Raw genomic sequence first — 25002 nt, forward strand, 5'->3', positions numbered from 1 at the left:
CAACTCCCTTTTAACCACTCCCTCAGAATTCTTAAAGAGGTAAATACAAAAAGCCGGCAAAAATGCTTTTAAATGATTTAAACAGTTCTACAAGGAACAAAGTGCTTTAAACTTATTTAAACAGGTTTTTAACAGGTAAATTCTTATCTCTCTCTCTGCTCCTTCACTCCTCTGCTCCAGCATCTGGCATGTAGGAAGCTTTCAGGCGTAAGTTGATAGGGATTCAGGACTGGCACATTCCTGTAAAGATGAAGGATAAGTATGGCAAGTTTTGGGAACCTTGGATAAGAGGAGATATTGTGAGCCTAGTCAAAGAGGAAAAGGAAGCCTTTGTCAAAGCTAAGAGGCTGGGAACACACAAAGCAAGTGTGGAATACAAGGTAAGTAGAAAGAAACTTAAGTCCTTCTTACTCCTTGCTTAAAAGGATCACGAGAAAGCATTGACTGGCAGGATTAAGGAAAATCCTACGGCATATATATATAAAAAGCAAGGAGAAGGTTGGCCCACTCAAAAGCAGTGGAGGGAATCTATGCATGGAGCCAGAGGAAATGGGTGATTATTAAATGAGTACTTTGTGTCAGTATTCACCAAAGAGAAGGACTTGGTGGATGATGAGTCTAGGAAAGGGTGTGTAGATAGTTTGAGTCATGTTGAGATCAAAAAGGAGGAGGTACTGGGGTTCTTGAGGAGCATTAAGGTGGATAAGTCCCCACGGCCTGATGGGATTATACTGTAGAATACTGAGAGGGGCGAGGGATAAAAGTGCTGGGGCCTTGAGAGAAATCTTTGTATCCTCACTGGCTACAGAGGAGGTCCTAGAAGATTGGAGAATAGCCAATGTTATTCCTTTGTTTAAGAAGGGTGGCAAGAATAATCCAGGTAATTACAGGCCAGTGAGCCTTACATCAGTGGTAGGAAAACTATTGGAGAGGATTCTTCAAGACAAGACTTATTCCCACTTGGAAATAACTGGACGTATTATGAGAGGCAACATGGTTTTGCGAAGGGGAGGTCATGCCTCACTAACTTGAGCAAGTTTTTTGAGGAAGTGACGAAGATGATTGATGAGGATAGGGCAGTGGATGTTGCCTACATGGACTTCAGTAAGGCCTTTAACAAGGTCTCTCATGATAATGATAGTGCCAAAGGTGATGTCGCATGGAATCAGAGGTGAGCTGGCAAGGTGGATACAGAACTGGCTCGGCCATAGAAGACAGACGGTAGCAGTGGAAGAGTGCATTTCTGTATGGAGAGCTGTGACAAATGGTATTCCTCAGGGATCAGTGCTGGGACCTTGGCTGCTTGTAATATATATAAATCATTTGGAGGAAAATGTAACTAGTTTGATTCGAAAGTTTGCAGACAACACAAAGATTGATGGATTTGCAGATAGTGATGAGGACCATCAGAGTTTCAACAGGATGTAGATCAGTTGGAGACTTGGGCGGAGAGATGGTGGATGGAGTTCAATCCAGACAAATGTGAAGTAATGCATTTTGGAAGGTCTAATACAGATAGGAAATGTACAGTAAATGGCAGAACCCTTAAGAGCATTGATAGACAGAGGGATCTGGATGTACAGGTACACAGGTCACTGAAATTGGCAATGCAGGTAGAGAAGGTAATCAAGAATGCATATGGTATGTTTGACTTCATCGACACTGAGTTTAAAAATTGCAGCTTTATAGAACCTTAGTTAGGCCGCACTTTGAATGTACTATTCATTTCTGGGTATCACACTATCAGAAGGATGTGGAGGCTTTGGAGAGGGTACCAAAAAGATTTACCAGGATGTTGCCTGGCATAAAGGGCATTAGTTATGAGGAGAAATTGGAGAAACTTGGTTTGTTCTCATTGGAACGATGGAAGTTGAGAGGGTGACCTAATAGAAATCTACAAGATTATGAGAGGCGTGGACAGAGTGGATAGTCAGGAGCTTTTTCCCAAGGTGGAAGAGTCAATTACTAGGGGACATAGGTTTAAGGTGCAAGAGGCAAGGTTTAAAAGTGATATACGAGGCAGGTTTTTTTTTTACACAGAGGGTGGTGAGTGCCTGGAACTCGCTGCCAGGGGAGGTAGTGGAAGCAGATACAATAGTGACTTTTAAGGGGCATCTTGACAAATACGTGAATAGGTTGGAAATGGAGGGATATGGTCCCCAGAAGGATAGGGGGTTTTAGTTTGGTCGGACAGCATGTTTGGTGCAGGCTTGGGAGGCCGAAGGGCCTGTTTCTGTGCTGTAATTTTCTTTATTATTTATATGTGTTACTATTACAGAAATACATTAATTACTTTAGAAAAGGCTGCCAAAAGGGCAAGGGCTGAGGGGGCCTAGGCAGACGCAGAGCCAGACATAGAGGTAGGGGGAGGCAGGAGGGAAGGTATTGGGGGAAACTCAGCATGAGGGATGGGGGCTGGTGGCACAGCCGGTGCTTGGAGGCTGAGGTTGGCCATGGTATTAGGGGGCCAGTCAGGGCTGGCAATGTTGGGGAGGTGGAAGTCAACCAATCTCCCTGTATACAATGAATACTGAATAGTCCCTTTGACAGTACAGTGCCCACCTCTCGGGCAGGTTTAAATTCTGCCCCTCCCACCGGCATAAATCCCCTGCTGGGGATTCATTAAATTCATTTAACTAAGCTTGACTGAAAATAGGTATTTTCGGATGCCGCTGGGAATCCAGCTAATGCTCGTGGGAATCCTGCGAATCAGCCAATGCGCGATTCTCCCGGACCACTGCGCTAAATAATTAACACAGCAGGATGGAAGAATCACCCCCACTATTTTGAATATGGGCAGCACAATGGCGCAGTGGGGAGCATTGCTGCTTCATGGCACCAGGGACCGGGTTCAATTTCGGCCTCTGATGACTGTGCGAAGTTTGCACATTCTCAGCTTGTCTGTGTGGATTTCCCTGGATGCTCCGGTTTCCTCCGGTTTAAGTTGATTGACCATGCTAAGTTGCTCCTTATTGTCCACAGATGTGTAGGTTGGGGGATTACCCATAGTTAATATATGGGGTTATGGGAATAGGAAGGGGAGAGGGCCTGGGTAAGATTCACCGTCAAAATGTCATTCAGTGGGCTGAATGACCACCTTCTGCACTGTACAGTTTCTATGATTTCTATGAAATATGTGGGATTACAGAGATAGGGCCTGAGTGGGATTGTTAATGGTGCAGATTGCATGGGCCGAATGGCCTCCTTCTGCACTGTACGGATTCTATGAAGAGCAGAGCAATTACTCCCAGTGTCCTGGTTAATATTTATCTCTCAATGAAAATCACAAAAGTAAATTAAAAGCAAAATACTGCGGATGCTGGAATCTGAAACAGAAACAGAAAATGCTGGAAAATCTCAGCAGGTCTGACTGCATCTGTGGAGAGAGAGTGGACGGAGCCAATGTTTTGAGTCTGGATGACCCTTTGTCAGAGGTGAAAAATAAATCAATTATCCAGTTGTTATCACATTGTTGTTTGTGGGAGTTTGCTGAGCGCAAATTAGTTAACAAATTTCCCAAATGACAATATTTCAAGAAGTAGCGTACTGGCTGTAAAACTGCATAATGATCTCGACTGGCTGTAAGATGCTTTGAGACATCCGGTAGTCATGCAAAGTTCAACATAAATGTAAGTCTTTCTTTCTTTTTGAAAAGCAACATTTACTAGTGTCTGACAAGCACTGTTTTGCTTTTCCATTCTTTCCAATAATTTCACACTTGCCCAAATTATGCACCCTCTGCCACCTTCTCTCCTAATCAGTCCAGATCATTATGCAGTTTCTTTGCATTCTTCACACAGTATACTCTCTTACAAGGTATTGCCACTTAATATCAGTATAAATGTAGGTTATAAATAGCTGAGGCCCAAGCACTGAATCTTGAGACACTTGACCAGTTGCATCTTGAAATTTTTCCACTTCTTTATTTCCCTTCTCCTACCTCTATGGGGGCTCATACTTATTTACTCAAACTTTCCCTTTTAATTTTCATGCAAAGGCAAGAGACAGAGAGGAAGAATAGCCAACATACAGCCTATTGTGACTAGTGATGCCCTCCAGGGATCTGTACTAAGGTCCAGCTTATCACCACATTTATCAATCAATTTATCAGAGGGCGACATGGTGGCACAGTGATTAGCACCATGTGTGATTTTAATTGAGAGGGCAATATTAACCAGGACACTGGGAGCAATTGCTTTGTTCTTCATAGAATCACAGAATTTGTACAGTGCAGAAGGAGGCCATTCGGCCCTTGGAATCTGCATCATTAACAATCCCACTCAGGCCTTATCTCTGTAACCCCACATATTTCATAGAAATCATAGAAACTGTACAGTGCAGAAGGTGGTCATTCAGCCCATTGAATGACTCTTTGCCTCACAGCACCAGGCTCGATTCCTGGCTTGGGCCGCTGTCTGTGTGAAGTCTGTGTGAACCCTGTGTCTGCGAGAGTTTTCTTTGGGTGTTCCAGTTTCCTCCCACAGTCTGAAAGACTGTGTTATCCGGTACGTTGGCCATGTTAAATTCTCCCTCCGCGTACCTGAACAGGTGCTGCCGGAGTGTGGAGATTCGGGGATTTTCACAGTAATTTCATTGCAGTGTTAATGTAAGCCCGCGTATGATGCTAACAAATAAATACATTTTAAAACAATTACTTACATGAAATAGTAGAAAGCAGTACATTCAAGTTTGCTGATGACACTAAGTAAGGTAGTATACGAAATAATGTAAGGGTTCAATGGTCCGACATTCCAAAGAAGAGACATATTGGACTGAAAGGCCAGGATTTAACCAGTTCACCCCGCCCATTGACATGGTAAAATCGCGCGAGAGCTGGGAAATCAAGGTCATGCCCAATTTCTCGGCTGTAGTGATTTTACAAGAGCCAGATTTCAGACAAGGTCAGCTTTTCGCAGGAAATGGGCGAGAGGCTAAATAATTTATTTAGGTTTATGTCAGTACTGATTTACTTGTGTTTTGTGAGCCTGGCACTGAATTGTCTGGGCTCACTTGCCTTGTTGTCCAACGAGGGGCATATACGCGATGGGTCGTACTTGGTCTGCTCCTGAATGTTCGACATTGGCCTAGTGCTTCATAGTGTGTGCTTAAACTGGACCAGATGCTGGGCAACACGACAGCTCAGTGACTATCACTGTTTGCTGTGCAGACACATGGATTCGGGCCAGTGTCTGTGGGAGTTTGCGCATTCTCCCCGTGCTTGCGTGGGTTTTCTCCAGGTGCTCCGGTTTCCTCCCACACCCCAAAGATGTGCTATATTAGGCTGATTGGAAGTAATAGATGGTCCCTAAATTAGTTTCCCTCAATGTGGATTGCCATAAAACAATAGATAAGGGTCATGGGTGGAGGGGGGTACTGGTAATGTTAAAATGGCAGCGCGGGCTTGTTGGGCCGAAGGGCCTGTTTCCCGGGCTGTTTTTGTTCTTCTTTAACGCCTCATCAGGAGAGGCTCTTTCCGGCGAGGAAAATGCTTGCTCTCCATGAACGGGGAATGTTGTGTTCGCCTTGCTGGTGGAACTGGAGGCCATTGAGGCCCCTGGGGAGGCTGGGGGCAAGAAGAGGTGTCTCTGAGCAGTGTCATCCTGGCAGTGAAATCCTGGCACATTGGCTCTGCCAGACTGGCACCTGGCAATTTTCACTGGGCATCTTGACACTGCCTGTTGGATAGTGCCAATGAGTGGGGCTTATGGGATGGGCCCTGCTGCCAATCTGCAATGCAATCGGATTGAGGGGAGGGCGCGATCGGTCTGGACAGCAGCAGAATCTTAACTAATATTTAAATACTATCAGTAGGCCTGGGACCGAATTCTCTGGGCCCTCTAGCATCTCCCACCCCGCCAGAGTATTTCTCTCCAGCGGAGATTACATTAGCTCCCCATTTTCGGGGAACCCAGCGGGATGACTCCGCTGGCCTGAAAGGGGGAAATCAGGGCCCCCCAGGGATCGGGAGGTTGGCTGGGTGATGCCCCCTGGCAGTGGCAACCTGTACCCCCCAGCACTGCCCAAGGGGCAAAGTTCCCATACCCAGGAGGCACCTTAGCACTGCCCACCAGGCATACGGCAGTGCCAAGGGGGCTGGGCTGTTGGGGTGAGCCGACGGGCAGGGTCTGTTGCGGGTGAGGCCTAGGGGCAATCGGTGGTGGTGAAGGATCCTGCTGCTGCTCTGCATTGGGATCTGGTCAGGGCTGCGGGGAGGCCAGCCATTGGGATGGGCTGGGAGGGTAGTGTGTGGGACAGTCAGCCACGGTGGGTTGCCTGTGGGTGGGGGGGTGGGGTGAATTGTCACTGCAGAGCGGTAGGTCTGCAGATCTGCTCGCTTTGGACTGGCGGGGATGGCTGGGCCTGGGAATGGTCAGGGGAGCCACGATTAGGCTGTAGGAGTTTGGGGGGCAGCTCTGTGAAAGTCGAGGGTTGGCCAGCGATCGAGCTGACCAGCAAACCAGAGGCTGACACTTCAGAGCCACTGCGCATGCACAGAGGCCCGCTGATTTCAGCTCTCTGGTATGAATAGGCCCCGGCCCCTAAAATCTAATGAGATTCACCTGGTGGCCTCTGCTTGCAGAGTGTGAGAATTTCTAGTGTGAACTCCCACAGAAGAAAACAGCTTGAATTACTCCAGTTTTCCTGTGAATTTGACACTTAGAATTTTTTTGGGAGAATTTCTCCCAGTGTAATGGCATCTTTTATGCCCACCTGAGCATGTAGATGGGGCCTTGATTTAATGTCTCATCTGAAGGATGGCACCTCCAACAGTGCAATGCTTCTTCCAGAACTGATGAAAACATGAGCAATTTCAGTATATGTTAAGAATATGGCTTGTTGTAATGCAATACATATTATCAAAAAGTAAATTTAAGAAAATATTTTAATCTTGTTCCTAATGGATTATTTTTGGAGTTATATTTTTTAAAGAAAATAATTGACTGATTTTTCCCTTTTTTCACTAGTATTGAAGTAATACGATTGGGCAGTAGCTTCTATATTGATTGGGATACCAAAATGTATTACCCAAAAAAGAACACTCCTGCATCAGCACGTACTACTACATTAACTGAGGAGCTTGGACAAATCCAGTACATTTTCTCTGATAAAACAGGAACTCTGACACAGAACATCATGATATTCAACAAATGCACAATTAATGGCAAAATGTATGGTAAGGAACTGCAAAATGCATTTTGTCTAGATGCTTCTGGAAAGCATAATGGAAAATAATTTATGCAGTATTTTCCAGAAATCTTTTTTTCATTTGTACATGGGATGTGAATTCTGTGGCTAGGGCAGCATTTACTGTCTTCCATAATTATCTTTGAGAAATTGGTCATGAGGTGCCTTCTTGAATCACTGCAATTGATACTGTGTTGGTAAACCCACAGTGATGTTAGGGAGAGAGTTCCAGGATTTTGATCCAGTGACAGTGAAGTATCAGTGATATATTTCCAAGACAGTATTCTGTGACTTGAAGGGGAACTTGTAGGTATGTTGTTCATATGCATGGAAGTGCAAAAGACCAGAGGGACCTTGGGGTGCATGTCCAAAGATGCCTGAAGGCAGCAGGACAGGTGATTTAAGAGGTTAATGGGATACTTATCTTTATTCGTCGAGGCATAGAATATAAGAGCAAGGAGGTTATAATGGTGCTGTATAAAACCCTTGTTCGGTCATAAAAGAGCCCTGGTACTCTGGTCACCACAAATTGGAAGGATGTCATTGCACTAAAAAGGATGCAGAGGAGATTCATCAGCATGTTGGAGTGTTTCAGCTATGAAGAGAGGCTGGTCAGTCTGGGTTGTTTTCCTTAATAAGAAGTCTCACAACACCAGGTTAAAGTCCAACCAGTGTATTTGATAGTAAACTCACAAGCTTTCGGAAACACTGTTCCTTCGTCAGGTGTGTGGAAAGTTCTGATCAGAGAAGGCCGTATAAAGGCACACACAGTTTACAGAAACAGTAAACTGTATTGTGGGTTTACTATCAAATAAACTGGTTGGACTTTAACCTGGTGTTGTGAGACTTCTTACTATGTTTACCCCAGTCCAACGCTGGCATCTCCACATCTTGTTTTCCTTAGAGCAGAGAAAGCTAAGGGGGTCCTCATTGAGGTGTACAAAATTATGGGAGATGTAGATGATGGATAGGAAGAAACTTTTCCCCCTTAGTGGAGGGGTCAACAATCAAGGGGCGTAGATTTAAGGACAGGGACTGGAGATTTAGCGGGTGTTTGAGGAAATTCATTTTCACCCAGATGGCAGTAGGAATCTGGAACTCACTGCCTGGAAGGCTGGTAGAGGTGGGAAGCCTCACACCATTTTTAGCTGAGCATTTGAAATGTCATAACATATCAGGCTATGGACCAAATGCTGGAATGTCAGTTTAAATTAAATTACAGCATGGTGACACAGTGGTTAGCACTGCCTGCCTCACAGCACCAGGGACCCGGGTTCGATTTCTGGCTTGGGTCACTGTATATGTGGAGTTTGCACATTATCCCCATGTATCTGCGTAGGTTTCCTCCGGGTGCTCCAGGTTCCTCCCACAGTCCAAAGATCTGCGGATTTGGTTGATAGGCCATGCTAAATTGACCTGAGTGTCAGGAGAATTGGAAGGGTAAATAAGTGGAGTTATGGGAATAGGGCCTGGGTGGGATTGTAGTCAGTGCAGAGTCACTAGACCAACTGGCGTCCTTCTGCACTATAGGCATTCTTTGCATTCTATGATATGTGTTTGATGGCCAGCATAGACATGATAGGCTGATGGGCCTTTTTCTGTGCTGTAAAACTCTATGAATCTATGACTGTAATTTCACTGGAAGATCTTTAGAGTGCCTGGAGAAATTGAATAAATGGTTGATATTAGTCAGTTGCACCATTTGTCCAAGTATTTCATGGGTTTTGCACTTAAGATGCTAGTGTTAAGCACTAGAACAACTTGTCAATGGGTGTTGCGAAGTCTGGTGCTCAAGTCTTCAGTTCTATTGCTGGCATGCTGTCAGGATCCATAGCCTTTGCAGTACCCAGTACTTTCCGTAATTTCTTAATATTATGTAGAATCAATTTCACGAGGAGGTTGAGATGGTTCATCCAAGTGGCACCTCTGGCTGAAAATAATTGCAAATGCATCAGCCTTCTCTTTTGCACTTAAGGGCTGGGCTGGCCCATTATTGGGATTGAGGATATTTCTGAAGTCTCTTCCTCCTATTAATTGTTTAATTGTCCATCAATATTCATAACTGGAAATGGCAGGACTGCAGTGCTTTAATCTGATCTGTTGTGTTGCCTGCTGCATGGTCTGTTTTAACTCTTATACGGTGGATAAATAACTACGAGTAGACGTCTTATTAATACAACCAATATTTATTTAAACCCACACAATCAATAATCACCCACCTAACCAACAATAAGTTATCTTACAGAAAATACTAGAATTCAAGTCCAATACAAAACCTTGCCTTAACTTTGCGTGACTGGCAAGCACCCAAGCAGATATTAGCCTTTATCTGTGCGTTGGTCTCGGTAGTCATCTGCGAAGTTTGGTCCTTTGGTCTGGTCTGGCACTCTTTGGTCTGGTCTGGCACTCTGAAGTGTTCCTTAATTCCTTCTCGGGTGTGGTGGCTCTCTGTTGTTGTAGCTCGTTCATGGGTTCAGAGAGAGAGATTCCTGGTTACGCAGCGTCCTTTATACCCCGTTTGGTTTCACGCCCGTTTTGGCCATTGCCAATCAATCGATCAGAACTTGATCCCCCTGAACAATAAGAGTACAATCAGGTGCTACCACACCAATCTGAGTGTGTCCCCAACGGCCCTATCTGTAGGTGCTAGAGACACATAGGTCACATACCTTCCTCCTAAATAAGGGGTCATGGTGCCTTTTATATCTGGTACACAACCCAGTGTGACCAGAAAGTCTCTTTCATCCTGGAGATGACCCATATCCTGTTTATTCACTCATCAGGGTTGCAGCCTGTTTGTCTCTGTCTTTAAACTGTAGCCTGTCGTTTTAGTTCTTGTCCAATTTCCCAGAGTGCTTTACAGATCACCATTTTAGATGGCCCGTTTGGCCACAGTCAGTTGTGGGATCGCATATCTGTCTATCACATGCTGCTTCAGTTGTTTGGCATTCAGCTGTTTTGTAGCTTCACCAAGTTGACACTTCATTTTTAGGTATGCCTGTGCTGAACCTGGCATGCCCTTCTGCACTCTTCATTGAACTCAGGTTAATCCCTTGGTTTGATGGTGATGGTAGATTAAGAGATCTGGGTGGGCCATGAGGTCATAGATTATAGTTGAATGCAATTCTATTGCTGTTGAGGCTCACAGGATCTTTTGAACATAAGAACATAAGAAATAGGAGCAGGAGTAGGCCAACTAGCCCTTCGAGCCTGCCCCGCCATTCAATAAGATCATGGCTGACCTGTTGTGGCTCAGTTCCACATTCCCGCCCTCTCCCCATAACCCTTAATCCCCTCTCTCATCAAAAACCCATCAACCCGCGTCTTAAAAATATTTAGTGAGGCAGCCTCCACCACTTCAACGGGCAGAGAATTCCAGAGATTCACCACCCTTTGAGTGAAGAAGTTCCTCCTCAACTCTGTTCTAAACCGCCCCCCCTTTATCTTGAGGCTATGCCCCCTAGTCCTACTGTCCTTTCTGAGCGGGAAGAGTCTCTCCACCTCTATCCTATCCATCCCATTCATCATCTTATACGTCTCAATGAGATCTCCCCTCATTCTTCTAAACTCTAACGAGTACAAGCCTAATCTATTCAGCCTCTCCTCATAGCTCAACCCCCTCAACTCCGGCATCAGCCTAGTAAACCTCCTCTGCACTCCCTCCAAGGCTAAAATATCCTTGCGTAAGTACGGCGCCCAAAACTGCACACAGTACTCCAGCTGCGGCCTCACCAATGCCCTATACAGCTGCAGCAAGACCTCCCTACTTTTATATTCAATCCCCCTCACTATGAAGGCCAGCATCCCATTTGCCTTCCTGACCACCTGCTGCACCTGCAAGCTGGGTTTTTGCGACTCATGCACAAGGACCCCGAGGTCCCTCTGCACCGTCGCCTGCTGCAGTTTTTCTCCACGTAAGTAATAATCCTTCCTACCATTATTCCTACCAAAGTGGACCACCTCGCACTTACCAACATTAAATTCCATTTGCCATTTCCTGGATGCCCAATGTTACATTGCTAGTTTTGTTCTGTCCCATTTGACATAGTGGTAGGCCACATAACACGATGAAGGGCATGCTCAGTGTGAAGACAGGACTTCATCTTCACAAGGACTGGACAGTGGCCATTGTATCTACTCTGTCATGGAGAGATGCATCTGTGACAGAAAAGCCTAGTAGGCTTTTCCTTCTTTTCCCCTCATCACCTGCCACAGACCCAGTTGAGCAGACTACAGTCTGTACAGGTGCTACTAAACCACTATTGGTGATAGGTGTTAACAGCCCCACCTAGATTCTGTGTTCTTGTCTACCCAGTAAGAAGTCTGACAACACCAGGTTTAAGTCCAACCAATTTATTTGATAGTAAACTCCACATCATGACTACTATCGACACTGTAAACTGCCGGATCCAAGTGGCAAGTGGAGAGGATCTCCAAGAAGATTGCGCATATCGACACAGATATCAAGTTTTTACAGGAGTTTACTATCAAATAAATCAGTTGGACTTAATCCTGATGGTGTCAGACTTCTTACTGTACTTACCCCAGTCCAACGCCGGCATCTCCACATCATGACTTCTTGTCTACCCTCAGTGCTTCCTATAAGTGTTGCTCAACATTGAGGAATACTGATTTATTAGGGGGGGCGGTGTCACAGATCGTAACCAGTAGGAAGCTTCCTTGCATATATTTAACCTAATACTGTGAGACTTCATGGGATCTTGACTCCTTTCTGACTGCTGTACTGCCTTTGCTGGATCTTCTGGATTGCTGGAGCGGAATAGGACATACCCAGGAATGGTGATGGTGCTGATTTACAGCCAGTGGTACATTGGCTGTAAATCAGGGAGCTATGTTCAGCTCCCCTATGTCATATATTCCGTTTTTACACAAAATGAATGGTTTTGAGTTCTCTTTTAATAAAATTATAATGTGAATAAGAACGATCATTTGGGACACGCTGCAATGCTGTTCCAAATCTATGTCTGAGCTATAGGATGTGGGAGTTAATGTACAGTGGTGCTATGAGGCAACAGTGCTAACAACTGTGCCACCATCCTGCCCACATGGAGGAAGAGATGGTCAGAGTTAAAAGGGATAGTGGGAGGCTCGTATGGTGGGAGGGTCAGGATTCAGCAGTGATGGACAAAGGGGCAATGAGGGTTGTTGCAGGGGATAAAGTGAAAGTGGATTCTGGTTGTCGGCAGAATGAGGGGGACATATCCACTGCCACAGTGGTAGGCTCCTCAGCAAGGTAGAGCACATAGACATTCATCTACACGTGATGGAGGGTGATGGGGCAGGTTTAAGGGTAAATGTGGGGTAGTCAAGTGTTACACCCAGTGGTTCAATGGTTATAGAAGGGATAGTATGGGTGATGAGAGGAGTCGTCAAGGTATTGGACTGCCCTTCAAATATTACACAAAATATGGCCACTCACAACTACAGTAAGAAGACGAGCGTCTGGGATTGGTCCTTCTTACTGTGTTTACCCCAGTCCAATGACAGTATCTCCACATCACTCACAACTATCAAGAGCCTCTTCAGGGGTGGGTGGAATGTCAGTCATTTCAACTGGGCAACCCAAGGGAAACAAAAGTATGTAGCACTTAATGCTAGTGCATTGGAATAGATAGGCTTGTGAAGGGCAAAGCCTCAGTATGTGCAGGAGGTTCCTTGCACATGGCTTGCAAGGGCCATGGTAAATACCTTTCTCTCCCAGCACATAGATGATTTCAGTGGAGATAGGTCCAGCCTGCTCTTTCCTCCAGAAAATGGCACGCTCACACAGTCTTAACGGGTAAGAATCACAATGAAATCAAATCAGCTCTGATTAAAGTGAAAATGCAGTCTATTTACAAAACTGCATTGAACAATTAAAGTGCATCTGTGTAACCACGTGAAAATAGAATTCTTACATTTTTAATACCATGCCTCCACGTCTAGGTTCTCACCAGACTTCTGATCAGGGGTTCAGGGAGCCCACTGGCCACTGTGCCCTTCTGCCCATGATGAATTTGGCAGGTGGCCTCTTTGTCTAAAGGGCCCTGGGTTACTTTGGGTCTACAGCTCTCATGCAGTTGCACCTTCTACATTCAGGTTGATGGGATCACAGACTGAGGATCTTCTGAAGGACACCACACCTTCTGAGAGGCCTGAATGGATGTTTGCCTGCATTTCCTCTTTCCTTTGTGTGCCCTAGAGCCCTTGAGGGGAAGGGGCACTTGGATGGAGGTCAAGTTCCCCTGTCATCCTCTTGCAGAGCCACTGTGAAACCTCACCCATGGGTACTATGATAAAAGTGCAGGTCAACATACATGTACAGCCAAAACTGGTCATTGTGATGGACAAGGACCTCCATGGCATTCACCCTGTCCTGTCCTGTCCTGCCACCTTCAGTGCTCTAGTACATATACATTCAGGTCCCTCTGCTCCTGATCCCTTTTAAGAACTTTACCCCTTATTGGAGTACATTTTCCTATAACACCCACTGTAGGTATTGTCATGGGTAGGATGAACAATTTAATGGACCATTAAAAGATCTGTTGACCTCTGGTGGGAATTTCTGATCTCCAGCTGGGATTGGAAAATTCATCCCATTGTCTCTTCATGTTCTTCCTATCAAAATGCATCACTTCACGTTTTCTGCACTAAAATTCATCTGCCACCTATCTGCCCAATCCAACAACTTGTCTATGTTCCTTTGAAGTTCTACATTGTATTCTTCACGATTTACAATATTTCCAAGTTTTGTGTGATCTGCAGTATGACTGTGAACACTCAGCGCTTCATGTTGAGAAGCCCTTTATGCATGGATAGTGCTGATGGTACCCTGAACACTGAGGTGCATCATCCGGATCCAACTCTTTAAGTAGATTGGAGCAGTAGAGGGTTTTCCTACTTTGTCTGTGCAAATGAAGTCATTCATCCTTTACATGCATCGCAGAGCTGTCCACTGGTGTTTGATTTTTACACTCACCACCCTGGTAACTACCTTCGAGGCGGGGTTGGTGAATTGTTGAGTCTCCTCTTTCCATCCCTGGGGCACAGGATGTCTCTCCTCTGAAGCTTTTAGCAGTCCCTCCAAGGAAATGTCAGTAAATCTGGATGCCAATGCAGCTCAGTGTTTCCGGGCCATTTCCTGGACCGATGTTCAGATTTGTAAGAGTAGCCGTCCATGTTCCTTTTAAATATGGCTCCCAGGTATGACAGTAGGGCATGCAATATCCTACCTATCCCACCTTTAGAACATTAGGAAACTCCCAGCTGCATAATTGATGAGTCTACATTGCATGATTTGGAGCAATTTCCTACTGGGCTCTTTGGAGGGAAATACTCTCGCTTCTCATCTCCTTCATAGAACTTAGGCCCGGAACAGAAAATCCTGACCTGCAATTCTTTGATGGATGCGTCACCTAAAGAATTGTAAGTGAGAAAGATAATTAAGGAAGAAAATAAATAAATTATTATTAAATCCAGTTTTTTGGTAAGCAAAATTGGAAGTGGCATTAAGTTGTACAGTATGTAGATGTTGCATCTGAATGATTTCTTATTGTCAGATGCAAATCATTGCCAACACTAATCTCCATTGTCTTTTAGCCACAACTGTAGAGTTTGGTGATATGACTCAAAATGAAAAGTTTATGTATTGTGAGATATATATCTACATTTAATAAATCAATAAATGATTTAATAAATCAGATTGAATGGGAATGTTGAAATTATTTTGTGTTGAAAGCAATATTACATTTAGAATATTTTTCTTTTTACTGATCTATAAACATTTCTTGCTTTTTTGTGTTCACAGGGCATGTGTACGATTTTTCAGGGCAAAGGACAGAAGTTACAGCAGTAAGAATTTTTCTTCTTTACTCTAGATTTATTATGTACTACATAACATAGAGCAAAAGTATATATGAAACCATGGTTTAATCAATCTTCTACAAACCTTCCAGAGAACATGCTGGGCAATTAGACTTTTACACGATATGACCAAAGCACCATCACGCAATGATATTAATTCAATTGCAGTGACAACAACATTTTCAAGGTATTGGTTTGTTACTTAGTTACAGGATCAGAAGATATACAAATGAAACTATAATCATGCTTGGAGTTTTATTTTCAGCATTTTTAGTTGCTTTTTAAATCCTACTTATTGAATCTATCCATTAAGACTTGGACTAGAGTTTCAAGTTCTTTTTTTCATTCACCAGGGTGAAATTTGTGAGATAGTTGAAATAAGAACAGAAAATGCTAGAAATACTCTGCATATGAGGCAGCATTTGTGGAAAGATAAAAATGGTGTTCAGTTCTTGTGATCTTTCATCAGAACATTTTGATATCCTGTTTTCTCTCCACAGATGTTGCCTGATCTGCTGAATATTTCGACTATTTTCTGCTTTTGCTTCAGATTTCCAGCAGCTACAGTATTTAGCTTTTCTATTTGTGAGCTGGTTGTCCCTGTTACCATTGCTTCAAACTAACTTTTTTACTAATGAAATTTTTCCTGAATGTTCTGGCTGAGGTGATTCAGTGTTGCAATATTTTGGGCCCTTTGTACTATGCCAGTGAATATTTATGCCCACTGTCTAGCATTGTCCACAGTAAATTCTATTGCATACACAAAGATGTTAAATCTGGAAAGTTGATTTGCTGTTGTGGGGATTCAATGAGGTGGGATGGGCATTGGTTGGTTTTGTAGCAGGCAGTCCAGTTTTCAGGTGGCTTGTTCCTGCCCAGTACCTGATTTGAATTACATGCCTTATTGTCTGGTATTTTTATTTAGAAGCAATAGTTTCCACCTTTAAGAACAAAGAGCAAAGAAAATTATAGCACAGGAACAGGCCCTTTGGCCCTCCAAGCCTGCACTGACCATGCTACCCAACTGAATTAAAATCCCCTTCCTCCGGCGATCATATCCCTCTATTCCCATTGTTGTGGGAAAATTACCACTTCGGAGTCAGACTGGAGGAACAACAATACAGTTTTATTTAACAAAGCTTCATGGAGAAAAGGCACCAGCACTCCACAGTACTGGACAGCTACCTTCTCTTGTTGAAACAATAGAAGCAATCCATCTTTATACCCTTTACACAATAGGTAGACCGGACACTATTATCTCATCGTTATAGTCAAATGGGTACAACATTTCTTAGCTTATAATTATGGACAGGTACAGCCATGATCGTTTCAATATCACATTGTTCCATGAATGGGTACATTTTCTCTTTATCAATTACTTAATTTTATTCTATTCTTGTAGTCAGTGGTTCCTTTGTGTTCTTAATCTCCTTATCAGACCCCATTGTCCCAGGACTATCTTCATCTCTTTTAAGGTGCCTGGCTTCCTGTTTTAATTCAATGAACTGTCTGTCCTGTGGTTTAAATTTTAAGTAGTTGTCTGTGTTTGAAAGTCAGTGTCTATGTTGGAAGTCAGTGCAGGTTTAATGCCTTTTAACCCCCTTTGTGCCGGACAGCTATTTTTATGCCAGGTACCCATCTTTATGGCTTTTTTCCGCCTTCACCATCCTATTCATGTATTTGTCAAGACGCCCCTTAAAAGTAACTATCGTATCTGCTTCCACTACCTCCCCCAGCAGCAAGTTCCAGGCACCCACAACTCTTTATATAAAAAATCTGCCTCGTACATCTCCTTTAAACCTTGCCCCTTGTACCTTGAACCTATGCCTCCTAATAATTGACCCTTCCACCATAGGAAAAAGCTTCTGACAATTCACTCTGTCCATGCCCCTCATTATCTTGTAGACTTCTATCAGGTTGTCCCTCAATCTCTGTCATTCCAGTGAGAACAAACCAAGTTTCTCCAACCTCTCCTCATAGCTAATGCCCTCCATTCCAGGCAACACCCTGGTAAATTTTTTCTGTATCCTCTCCAGCATCTCCACATCCTTTTGGTAGTGTGGCGACCAGAATTGAACACTATATTCCAAGTGCGGCGGAACTAAGGTTCTATAAAGCTGCAACATGATTTGCCAATTTTTAAACTCAGTGCCTCAGCCGATGAAGGCAAGCAAGCTGTATGCCTTCTTGACTACCTTCTCCACCTGCGTTGATACTTTCAGTGACCTGTATACTGTACACCCTGATCCTTCTGCGTATCAATACTCTTAAGGCCTCTGCCATTTACTGTATATTTCCTATCTGTATTAGACCTTCCAAAATGCATTACCTGACAGTTGTCTGGATTAAACTCCGCCCAAGTCTCCAACTGATCTATATTCTGCTGTATCCTCTGATGGTCCTCATTGCTGTCCGCAAATCCACCCATCTTTGTGTTGTCTGCAAACTTCCCAATCAAACCAGTTACATTTTCCTCCAAATCATTTATATATATATATTACAAACAGCAAAGGTCTCAGCACTGATCCCTGAGGAACACCACTTGTCACAGCCCTCCATTCAGAAATGCATACTCTCTGTCTTCTATGACCGAGCCAATTCTGTATCCACCTTGCCAGCTCACCTCTGATCCCATGCGACTTCACCTTTTGCATCAGTCTCCATGAGGAACCTTGTCAAAGGCTTTACTGAAGTCCACGTAGACAACATCCTCTGCCCTATCCTCATCAATCATCTTTGTTACTCCCTCAAAAAACTCCCTCAAGTTAGTGAGGCATGACCTCCCCTTCATAAAATCATGTTGCTTCTCGCTAATATGTCCAGTTATTTTCAAGTGGGAGCCAATCCTGTCTCAAAGAATCACATCCAATATTTTCCCTACCACTCATGTCAGGTTCACCAGCCAGTAATTACCGAGATTATTCTTGTTACCCTTCTTAAACAAAGGAACAATGTTGACTATTCTCCAATCCTCTGGGACCTCACCTGTGGCCAGTGAGGATACAAAGATTTCTCTCAAGACCCCAGCAATTTCCTCCCTTGCTTCTTTCAGTATTCTGGGGTATAATTCCCTGGGAACTTGTCTACCTTTCTCAAGAACCCCAGTAGCTCCTCTTTGTTGATCTCAGTATGACTCAAACTATCTACACACCCTTTCCCAGATTCATCATCCACCAGGTCCTTCTCTTTGGTGAATACTGACACTAAGTACTCATTTAATACCTCGCCCATTTCCTCTGTCTCCATCCATAGATTCCCTCCGCTGTCCTTGAGTGGGCCAACCCTCTCCCTGGTTATCCTCTTGTTCTTTACATATGTATAAAGGCCTTGGGACTTTCCTTAATCATACTGGCCAATAACTTTCGGTGACCCTTTTTAGCTCTCCTTACTCCTTGCTTAAGTTTCTTTCTACTTACTTTGTATTCCACTCTTGCTTCGTATGTCCTCAGCCTCCTGGCTTTGACAAGTGCTGCCTTTTTCTCTTTGACTAAGCTCACAATATCTCTTGTTATCCAAGGTTCTCAAAACTTGCCATACTTATCCTTCATCCTTATAGAAATGTGCCAGTCCTGAATCCCTATCAACTTACACTTGAAAGCCTCTCACATACCAGATGTGGATTTGACCTCAAACATCTGCCTCCAATCTACATTCTTCAGTTCTTGCCTAATAGTTTTGTAATTGCCTTCTCCCAATTTAGCACGTTCACTTGAGGACTACACTTATATTTTTCCTCAGTACCTTAAAGCTTACTGAGTTGTGGTCACTGTTCCCGAGCTACTCCCTTACTGAAACGTTGACCATCTGGCTGGGGTCATTCCCCACACCAGCTCCAGTGCGTCCCCTTCCCGAGTTGGACTACCTTCATACTGTTTCAAGAGGCCCTCCTCGATACTTCTTATAAACTCTGCTCCATCCATGCTCCAGCACTAAATGAGTCCCAGTCAATATAGGGAAAGTTAAAAACTCACCACAACAACCATGTTACTTATACACATTGCCAATATCTACCTAGATATCTGTTCCTCTATCTCCCGCTGGCTGTTGGGCAGCTTATAGTAAATCTCCAACATTGTGACTACACCCTTCCTATTTTTGAGCTCTACCCATCTTGCCAAACTGTATGAGCCCTCCAAGGTATCCTCCCACAGTACAGCTATTCTCCTTAACCAGTGGTGCATCTCTCCCGCCCCTTTTACAAACACCTCTGTCCCATCTGAAACTTCTGTATCCTGGAATGTTATGCAGCCAATCCTGTCCTTCCCTTAACCAAGTCTCTGTAGTAGCAACATCATAGGTAGAAAGTTAAAAAGCAGGATTTTTTTGCTAACTCCTTTTCACGTTTACATCGTGATTCCAAAAGCCCTTCACGATTTCATTTAGGTATTTCCAACATTTCTAGGCACAGCTATTTTCAGGCCCGTCCACTAAGCAGCTGTCAAGATAATAAAACGGAAAATGTCTGTTTTTATTTCAGATTTCCAACATTTGCATTATTTTGCTTTTGTTTTAATTCCTGTTAAGAGTTAGGTCAGGAGTTTGTCAGAAGTGCTGAAGACTTTTGTCCGTATACTTGGGAAAAATTGGAACAATTGGAAGCAGAACTTTTAATATATCTGTTAAATTATATTCAAATCATTTGGGCTAATAATATGCACAGTGAAGTTGTGCTAAAAATAAAAGTGGTGAACAGAATTCTTCAGGTTAACAAATTAAGGGAGATATAAAATGGCTTGCACAAATCTTGAAGGGAAAGGTGTTTTAGTAAGACGAATGCAAGAAAATGAAGAAAAAAGTTAAAAGGCTGTTCAGATGGGCAAAAAGAAATCTGGAGAAAAGCGAACACATGGAAAATAGGGACAGGAGTAGGCCAATCTGCCCTTCAAGCCTGCTCTGCCATTCTTGGCTGATCATGGTTGATCAGCTCAATGGCTTGATTCCACTCTCCCCATATCCCTTGGTCCCTTTTATCTCAAGAGTTATATCCATTCCCATCTTGAAAGCATGCAATGATTTGGCCACAACTGTTTCCTGTGGTAACGAATTCTCCAGGCCCATCATTCTATGGATGAAGAAATTTCTCTCTTAGTCCTAAAAGGTTTACCCCTTTATCCTTAGACTGTGATGCCTGTTTCTGAACTTCCCTACCATTGGGAGCATTCATCCTACTTCCTCCTGATTAGTCCTGTTAGAATTTTTAAATTTTCTATGAGATCCCCCTTCATTCTCCTGAACTCTAAATTCTAGCAAATATACCCTACTTAATCTCTCCTCATATGTCAGTCCTGCTGTCCCAGGAATTAGTGCGATAAACCTTTGCTGCACTCCTTCTATGGCAAGAACATCCTTCTTTGGATAAGGAGACCAAAACAGCACACACTATTCCAGTGTGGCCTCACCAAAGCCCCGCATAGTTGCGGCAAGACATCCTAGCTCCTGTATTCGAATCTGCTTGCTCTAAAGACCAATATACCGTTTGCCTTCTTTACTGCCTGCTGCATCTGCATACACTTAAAAATATATACTTTTATTCGTTCATGAAATTGATTAACGCTACATTTGTTGTTCAACCAAACTGGACTTGAGAAGGGCTGAAGATAAACAACAACCGCATGTATTTTATATTTATTTAGCATATTTAATACAATGAAATGCCCCAAGGTGTTTCACAGAAGCACTATAAAACAAAGTATGATCCCTAGCTATGTAAGGAGATATTAGGTCAGATAACCAAGCACGTGATCAAAAAGGAGTGTTTTAAGAAGGACGCAAGAGAGGAGAGAGATGTAGGGAGAAAACTGCAGAGCTTGGGGGCTTAGGCAACTAAAGGCACATCCACGATGGCCTAGTGGTATTATCACTAGACTATTAATCCAGAAATTCAGCTAATGTTCTGAGAGTCCGGGTTCAAATCCTGCTGTGGCAGGTGGTAAAATTCAAATTCAATAAAAAAAATTTGAACTAAGAATCTACTGATGACCATGAAACCATTGTTGATTGTCAGAAAAACCCATCTGGTTCACTAATGCCCTTCAGGGAAAGAAAATCTGCTGTCCTTATCTGGTCTGGCTGACATGTGACTCCATTGCCGCAGCAATGTGGCTGACTCTCAACTGCCCTCTGAAATGGGCTAGCAAGCCACTCATGTCAAGGGCAACTAAGGATGGGCAATAAATGCTGGCCAGCCAATGATACCCATGATCCATGTATGAATAAAAAAAAGTATTACAAGGGTAATGTAGAGTACTCATTAGTTGAACTCTGTCACAACGGTTGAAGTACTGCAGGGGAGGTGGTAACAAGGTGCTACTGTTACTAGACTACTAATCTAGAGACCCAGGGTAACACTCTGGGGACCCAGCTTCGAATCCCAACATAGCAAATGATGCAATTTGAATGCAATATAAAAAAAATCTGGATTTAATAGTCTAAAATTGTTGATTATTGTAAAAATCCATTTCGTTCACCAATCTTTCTTTTGGGAAATCTGTCATCCTTACCTGGCCTGGCCTACATGTAACTCCAAAGTGGGTGTGTTGGGTCAATTGAGATGTTAAAATTTTACAAAATCACAAAACTGACCTCAACCTGCCTCACAACCTTTCACTTCTTGGCTTAACAGAAGCAGGAAAAGGGGAAAAACAGACAATCCACTCCCAAGAGTTGGATTAACAAATTATTTTAATGAGGTTGGCAATCTCATATTTAATCTACTTATTAGGTTTAACCCTGGCCACCCACATCTTGGCTGGCCAAGGAAAATGGGGACAATTTGGTGAGAGCATTGCTTCTAAATCATAGAATCCTACAGTGCAGAAGGAGGCCATTCAGCCCATCGAGTCTGCACCGACCACAATCCTACCCAGGCCCTATCTCCATAAATCCACACATTTACCCTAAGTAATCCCCCTGACACTAAGAGGCAATTTAGCATGGTCAATCCACTTAACCCATGCATCTTTCGACTATGGGAGCAAACTGGAGCACCTGGAGGAAACCCATGCAGAAACAGGGAGAATGTGCAAACTCCACACAGACAGTGACCCAAGCTGGAAATCGAACCCAGGCCCCTGGCACTGTGGGCATCAGTGCTAACCCTGTGCTGTTATGCAGTGGTTCATGGAGGTTCATGTGTGCCTGCCTGATCTCCTCCCCCTCCCTGAAATGGCAATCTTTCTTTCTTCCCTTGGATTCTCCCATAGCAAGAATTCCTGGAGTCATGTTAGCATCTTCTCTGTGCCCCCATCCCTCACAAAATCAGGAATTGAAGTTTGCTCCAAGGGTTCGTCACCACCACTAAATTCTCAGTAGAAGATAGTGCTTCGAAAGGTTTTATCATGGCATTCATCAACTCCAGTCTTCCAGATTGCCTAGTCCCAACTGTCATCTCAACAGGCCCACAGTGGATGCCATCTCCCTGGCCCTACACTCAACCATGGAACACCTGGATAACAAGGACACTTATGTCAGACTGTTGTTTATTGACGACAGCTCAGCTTTCAACACCATGATTCCATCGCCAAACTCCATGGCCTAGGGCTCTGCTTCTCCCTCTGAGAGTGGATCCTTGACTTCCTAACCCATAGACCACAATCTGCAAGGATAGGGAGCAAAACTTCATAGACTTCAGGAAATGTAGTGGAGGATAAGTCCATGTCTGGGTCAATGGTGATGAAGTGGAGATGATCCACAGTTTCAGGTTTCTAGGTGTTCAGATCATAAACGTTCTGTCCTGGATCCTCCACATTGACACAATAGTTAAGTAAACATTACAGTGGCTCAGGAGCTAGGTCTTGCTCCAGGGCCTCAATGGGATAGTGGTCAGTGCAGACTCGATGGACTGAATGGCCTCTTGCTGCACTGTAGGGATTCTGTGATTCTAAGTTCACAAACACCTCAATTCTCTCAGAAGGTTAAGGAAATTCAGCTTGTCCACAATGACTCTCATCACTTTTTACAGACGCACCATAGGAAGCATCCTATCCAACTGTATCACAACTTGGTATGGCTCCTGCTCTGACCAAGACCGTAAGCAACTACAAAAGGTTGTGAATATAGATCAGCAAATCAGCCCCCTGTCCGTTGACTCCATCCATACCTCCCACTGCCTCAGGAGAGCAGCCTGCATAATCAAAGACCCTAGACACCCCGTACATATTCTCTTCAACCTTCTTCTGTTGGAGAAAGAAAACAAAGGTGTGAAGACACATATCAACAGACTCAAGAACAGTTTCATGTGTTAAGCTACCCTTTCTCTTCACCCTACCTGCAACTGTAATACTACATTCTGCATCCTATCATAATCCTTTTTTCCCTATGTACTTAGGGTCGGCACAGTGGTTAGCACTGCTGCCTTACAGTACCAGGGACCCGGGCTCAATTCCAGCCTTGGGTAACTACATGGAGTTTGCATGTTATCCTTGTGTCTGTGTGGTTTCTTCCAGGTGCCCTGTTACCTCTCACAGTCCAAAGATGTGCAGGTTAGGTTGACTGGCCACGGTAAATTCCCCCTTAGTGTCAGGGGGGCTAGCAAGGTAAATATATGAGGCAAACGTAAGAAATAGGAGCAGGAGTAGGCCATCTAGCCCTTCGAGCCTGCCCCACCATTCAATAAGATCATGGCTGATCTGAAGTGGATCAGTTCCATTTTCCCACTTTCTCCCCATAACCCTTAATTCCCTTGTCTATCAGAAACCTATCTACCCGTGACTTAAATATATTCAGCGAGGTAGCCTCCACCACTTCAATGGGCAGAGAATTCCAGAGACTCACCATCATTTAAGTGAAGAAGTTCCTCCTCAACTCCGCTCTAAACTTGTCCCCCCCTTATTTTGAGGCTGTGTCCTCTAGTTTTGCTATCCTTTCTAAGTGGGAAGAATCTCTCTACCTCTACCCTACCTATCCCCTTCATTATCTTATATGTCTCTATAAGATCCCCCCTCATCCTTCTAAACTCCAATGAGTACAGACCCAGTCTATTCAATCTCTCCTCATAGGCTATCCCCTCATCTCCGGTATCAGCCTAGTGAACCTTCTCTGCACTCCAAGGCTGATATTTCCTTCCGCAAATGTGGCGACCAAAACTGCACACATTACTGCAGTTGTGGCCTCATCAGTACCCTGTACAGTTACAGCAAGGTCTCCCTGCTTTTATATTCTATCCCCCTCTCTATAAAGGCCAACATTCCATTCGCTTTCTTGATCACCTGCTGCACCTACAGACTGGGTTTTTGCGATTCGTGCACAAGGACCCCCAGGCCCCTCTGCACCGTAGCATGCTGCAGCTTTTCACCTTTTAAATAATAATCCCTCCTCCTATTATTTCTACCAAAGTGGGTAACCTCACATTTGCTAACATTATACTCCATCTGCCAAGTCTTCGCCCACTCAGTCAGCCTATCCAGATCTCTCTGCAGATTTTCCGCGCCTTCCACACAATTTGCTTTTCCACTCACCTTCATGTCATCAGCAAATTTCGTTACCCTACACTCAGCCCCCTCCTCCAGATCATCTATATAAATGGTAAATAGTTGAGGCCCCAGCACCGATCTCTGCGGCACTCCACTAGTCACCAACTGCCAACAAGAATAGCACCATTGATTCCAACTCTCTGCTTCCTGTTAGACAACCAATCCTCTATCCATGCTAACACCTTACCCCCAACTCTGTGCACCCTAACCTTTTGCAGCAACCTTTTGTGAGGCACCTTATCAAACACCTTTTGGAAATCGAGAAACACCACATCCACCGGTTCCCCTCTGTCTACCGCACTAGTCACATCCTCATAGAAATCCAATAAATTCGTTAAACAAGACTTCCCCTTCACGAATCCATGTTGCGTCTGCTTGATCAAACCGTTCTTTTCTTGGTGACTCGCTATTTCTTCTTTGATGACGGATTTTAGCATTTTTCCAACTACGGACGTTAAACTAACCGGCCTATAATTCCCTGCCT

At 43.9% G+C, this 25002-nt stretch overlaps 1 protein-coding gene across 1 annotated transcript in view; it reads left to right on the forward strand.

Annotated features, from left to right (window-relative positions):
* Positions 1–25002, forward strand: part of atp8b5b (ATPase phospholipid transporting 8B5b) — a 166542-nt gene that overhangs the window by 62363 nt on the left and 79177 nt on the right. Inside the window, exons 11-12 of the mRNA XM_080211768.1 lie at positions 6966–7174; positions 14993–15036. Coding sequence (XP_080067894.1) covers positions 6966–7174; positions 14993–15036 — 253 coding nt within the window. The remainder of the gene's footprint in view (positions 1–6965; positions 7175–14992; positions 15037–25002) is intronic.

This window comes from Carcharhinus amblyrhynchos, chromosome 1 (genome assembly GCF_965287045.1).
Source record: "Carcharhinus amblyrhynchos chromosome 1, sCarAmb.v2.hapA, whole genome shotgun sequence".
Classification (NCBI taxonomy): domain Eukaryota; kingdom Metazoa; phylum Chordata; class Chondrichthyes; order Carcharhiniformes; family Carcharhinidae; genus Carcharhinus; species Carcharhinus amblyrhynchos.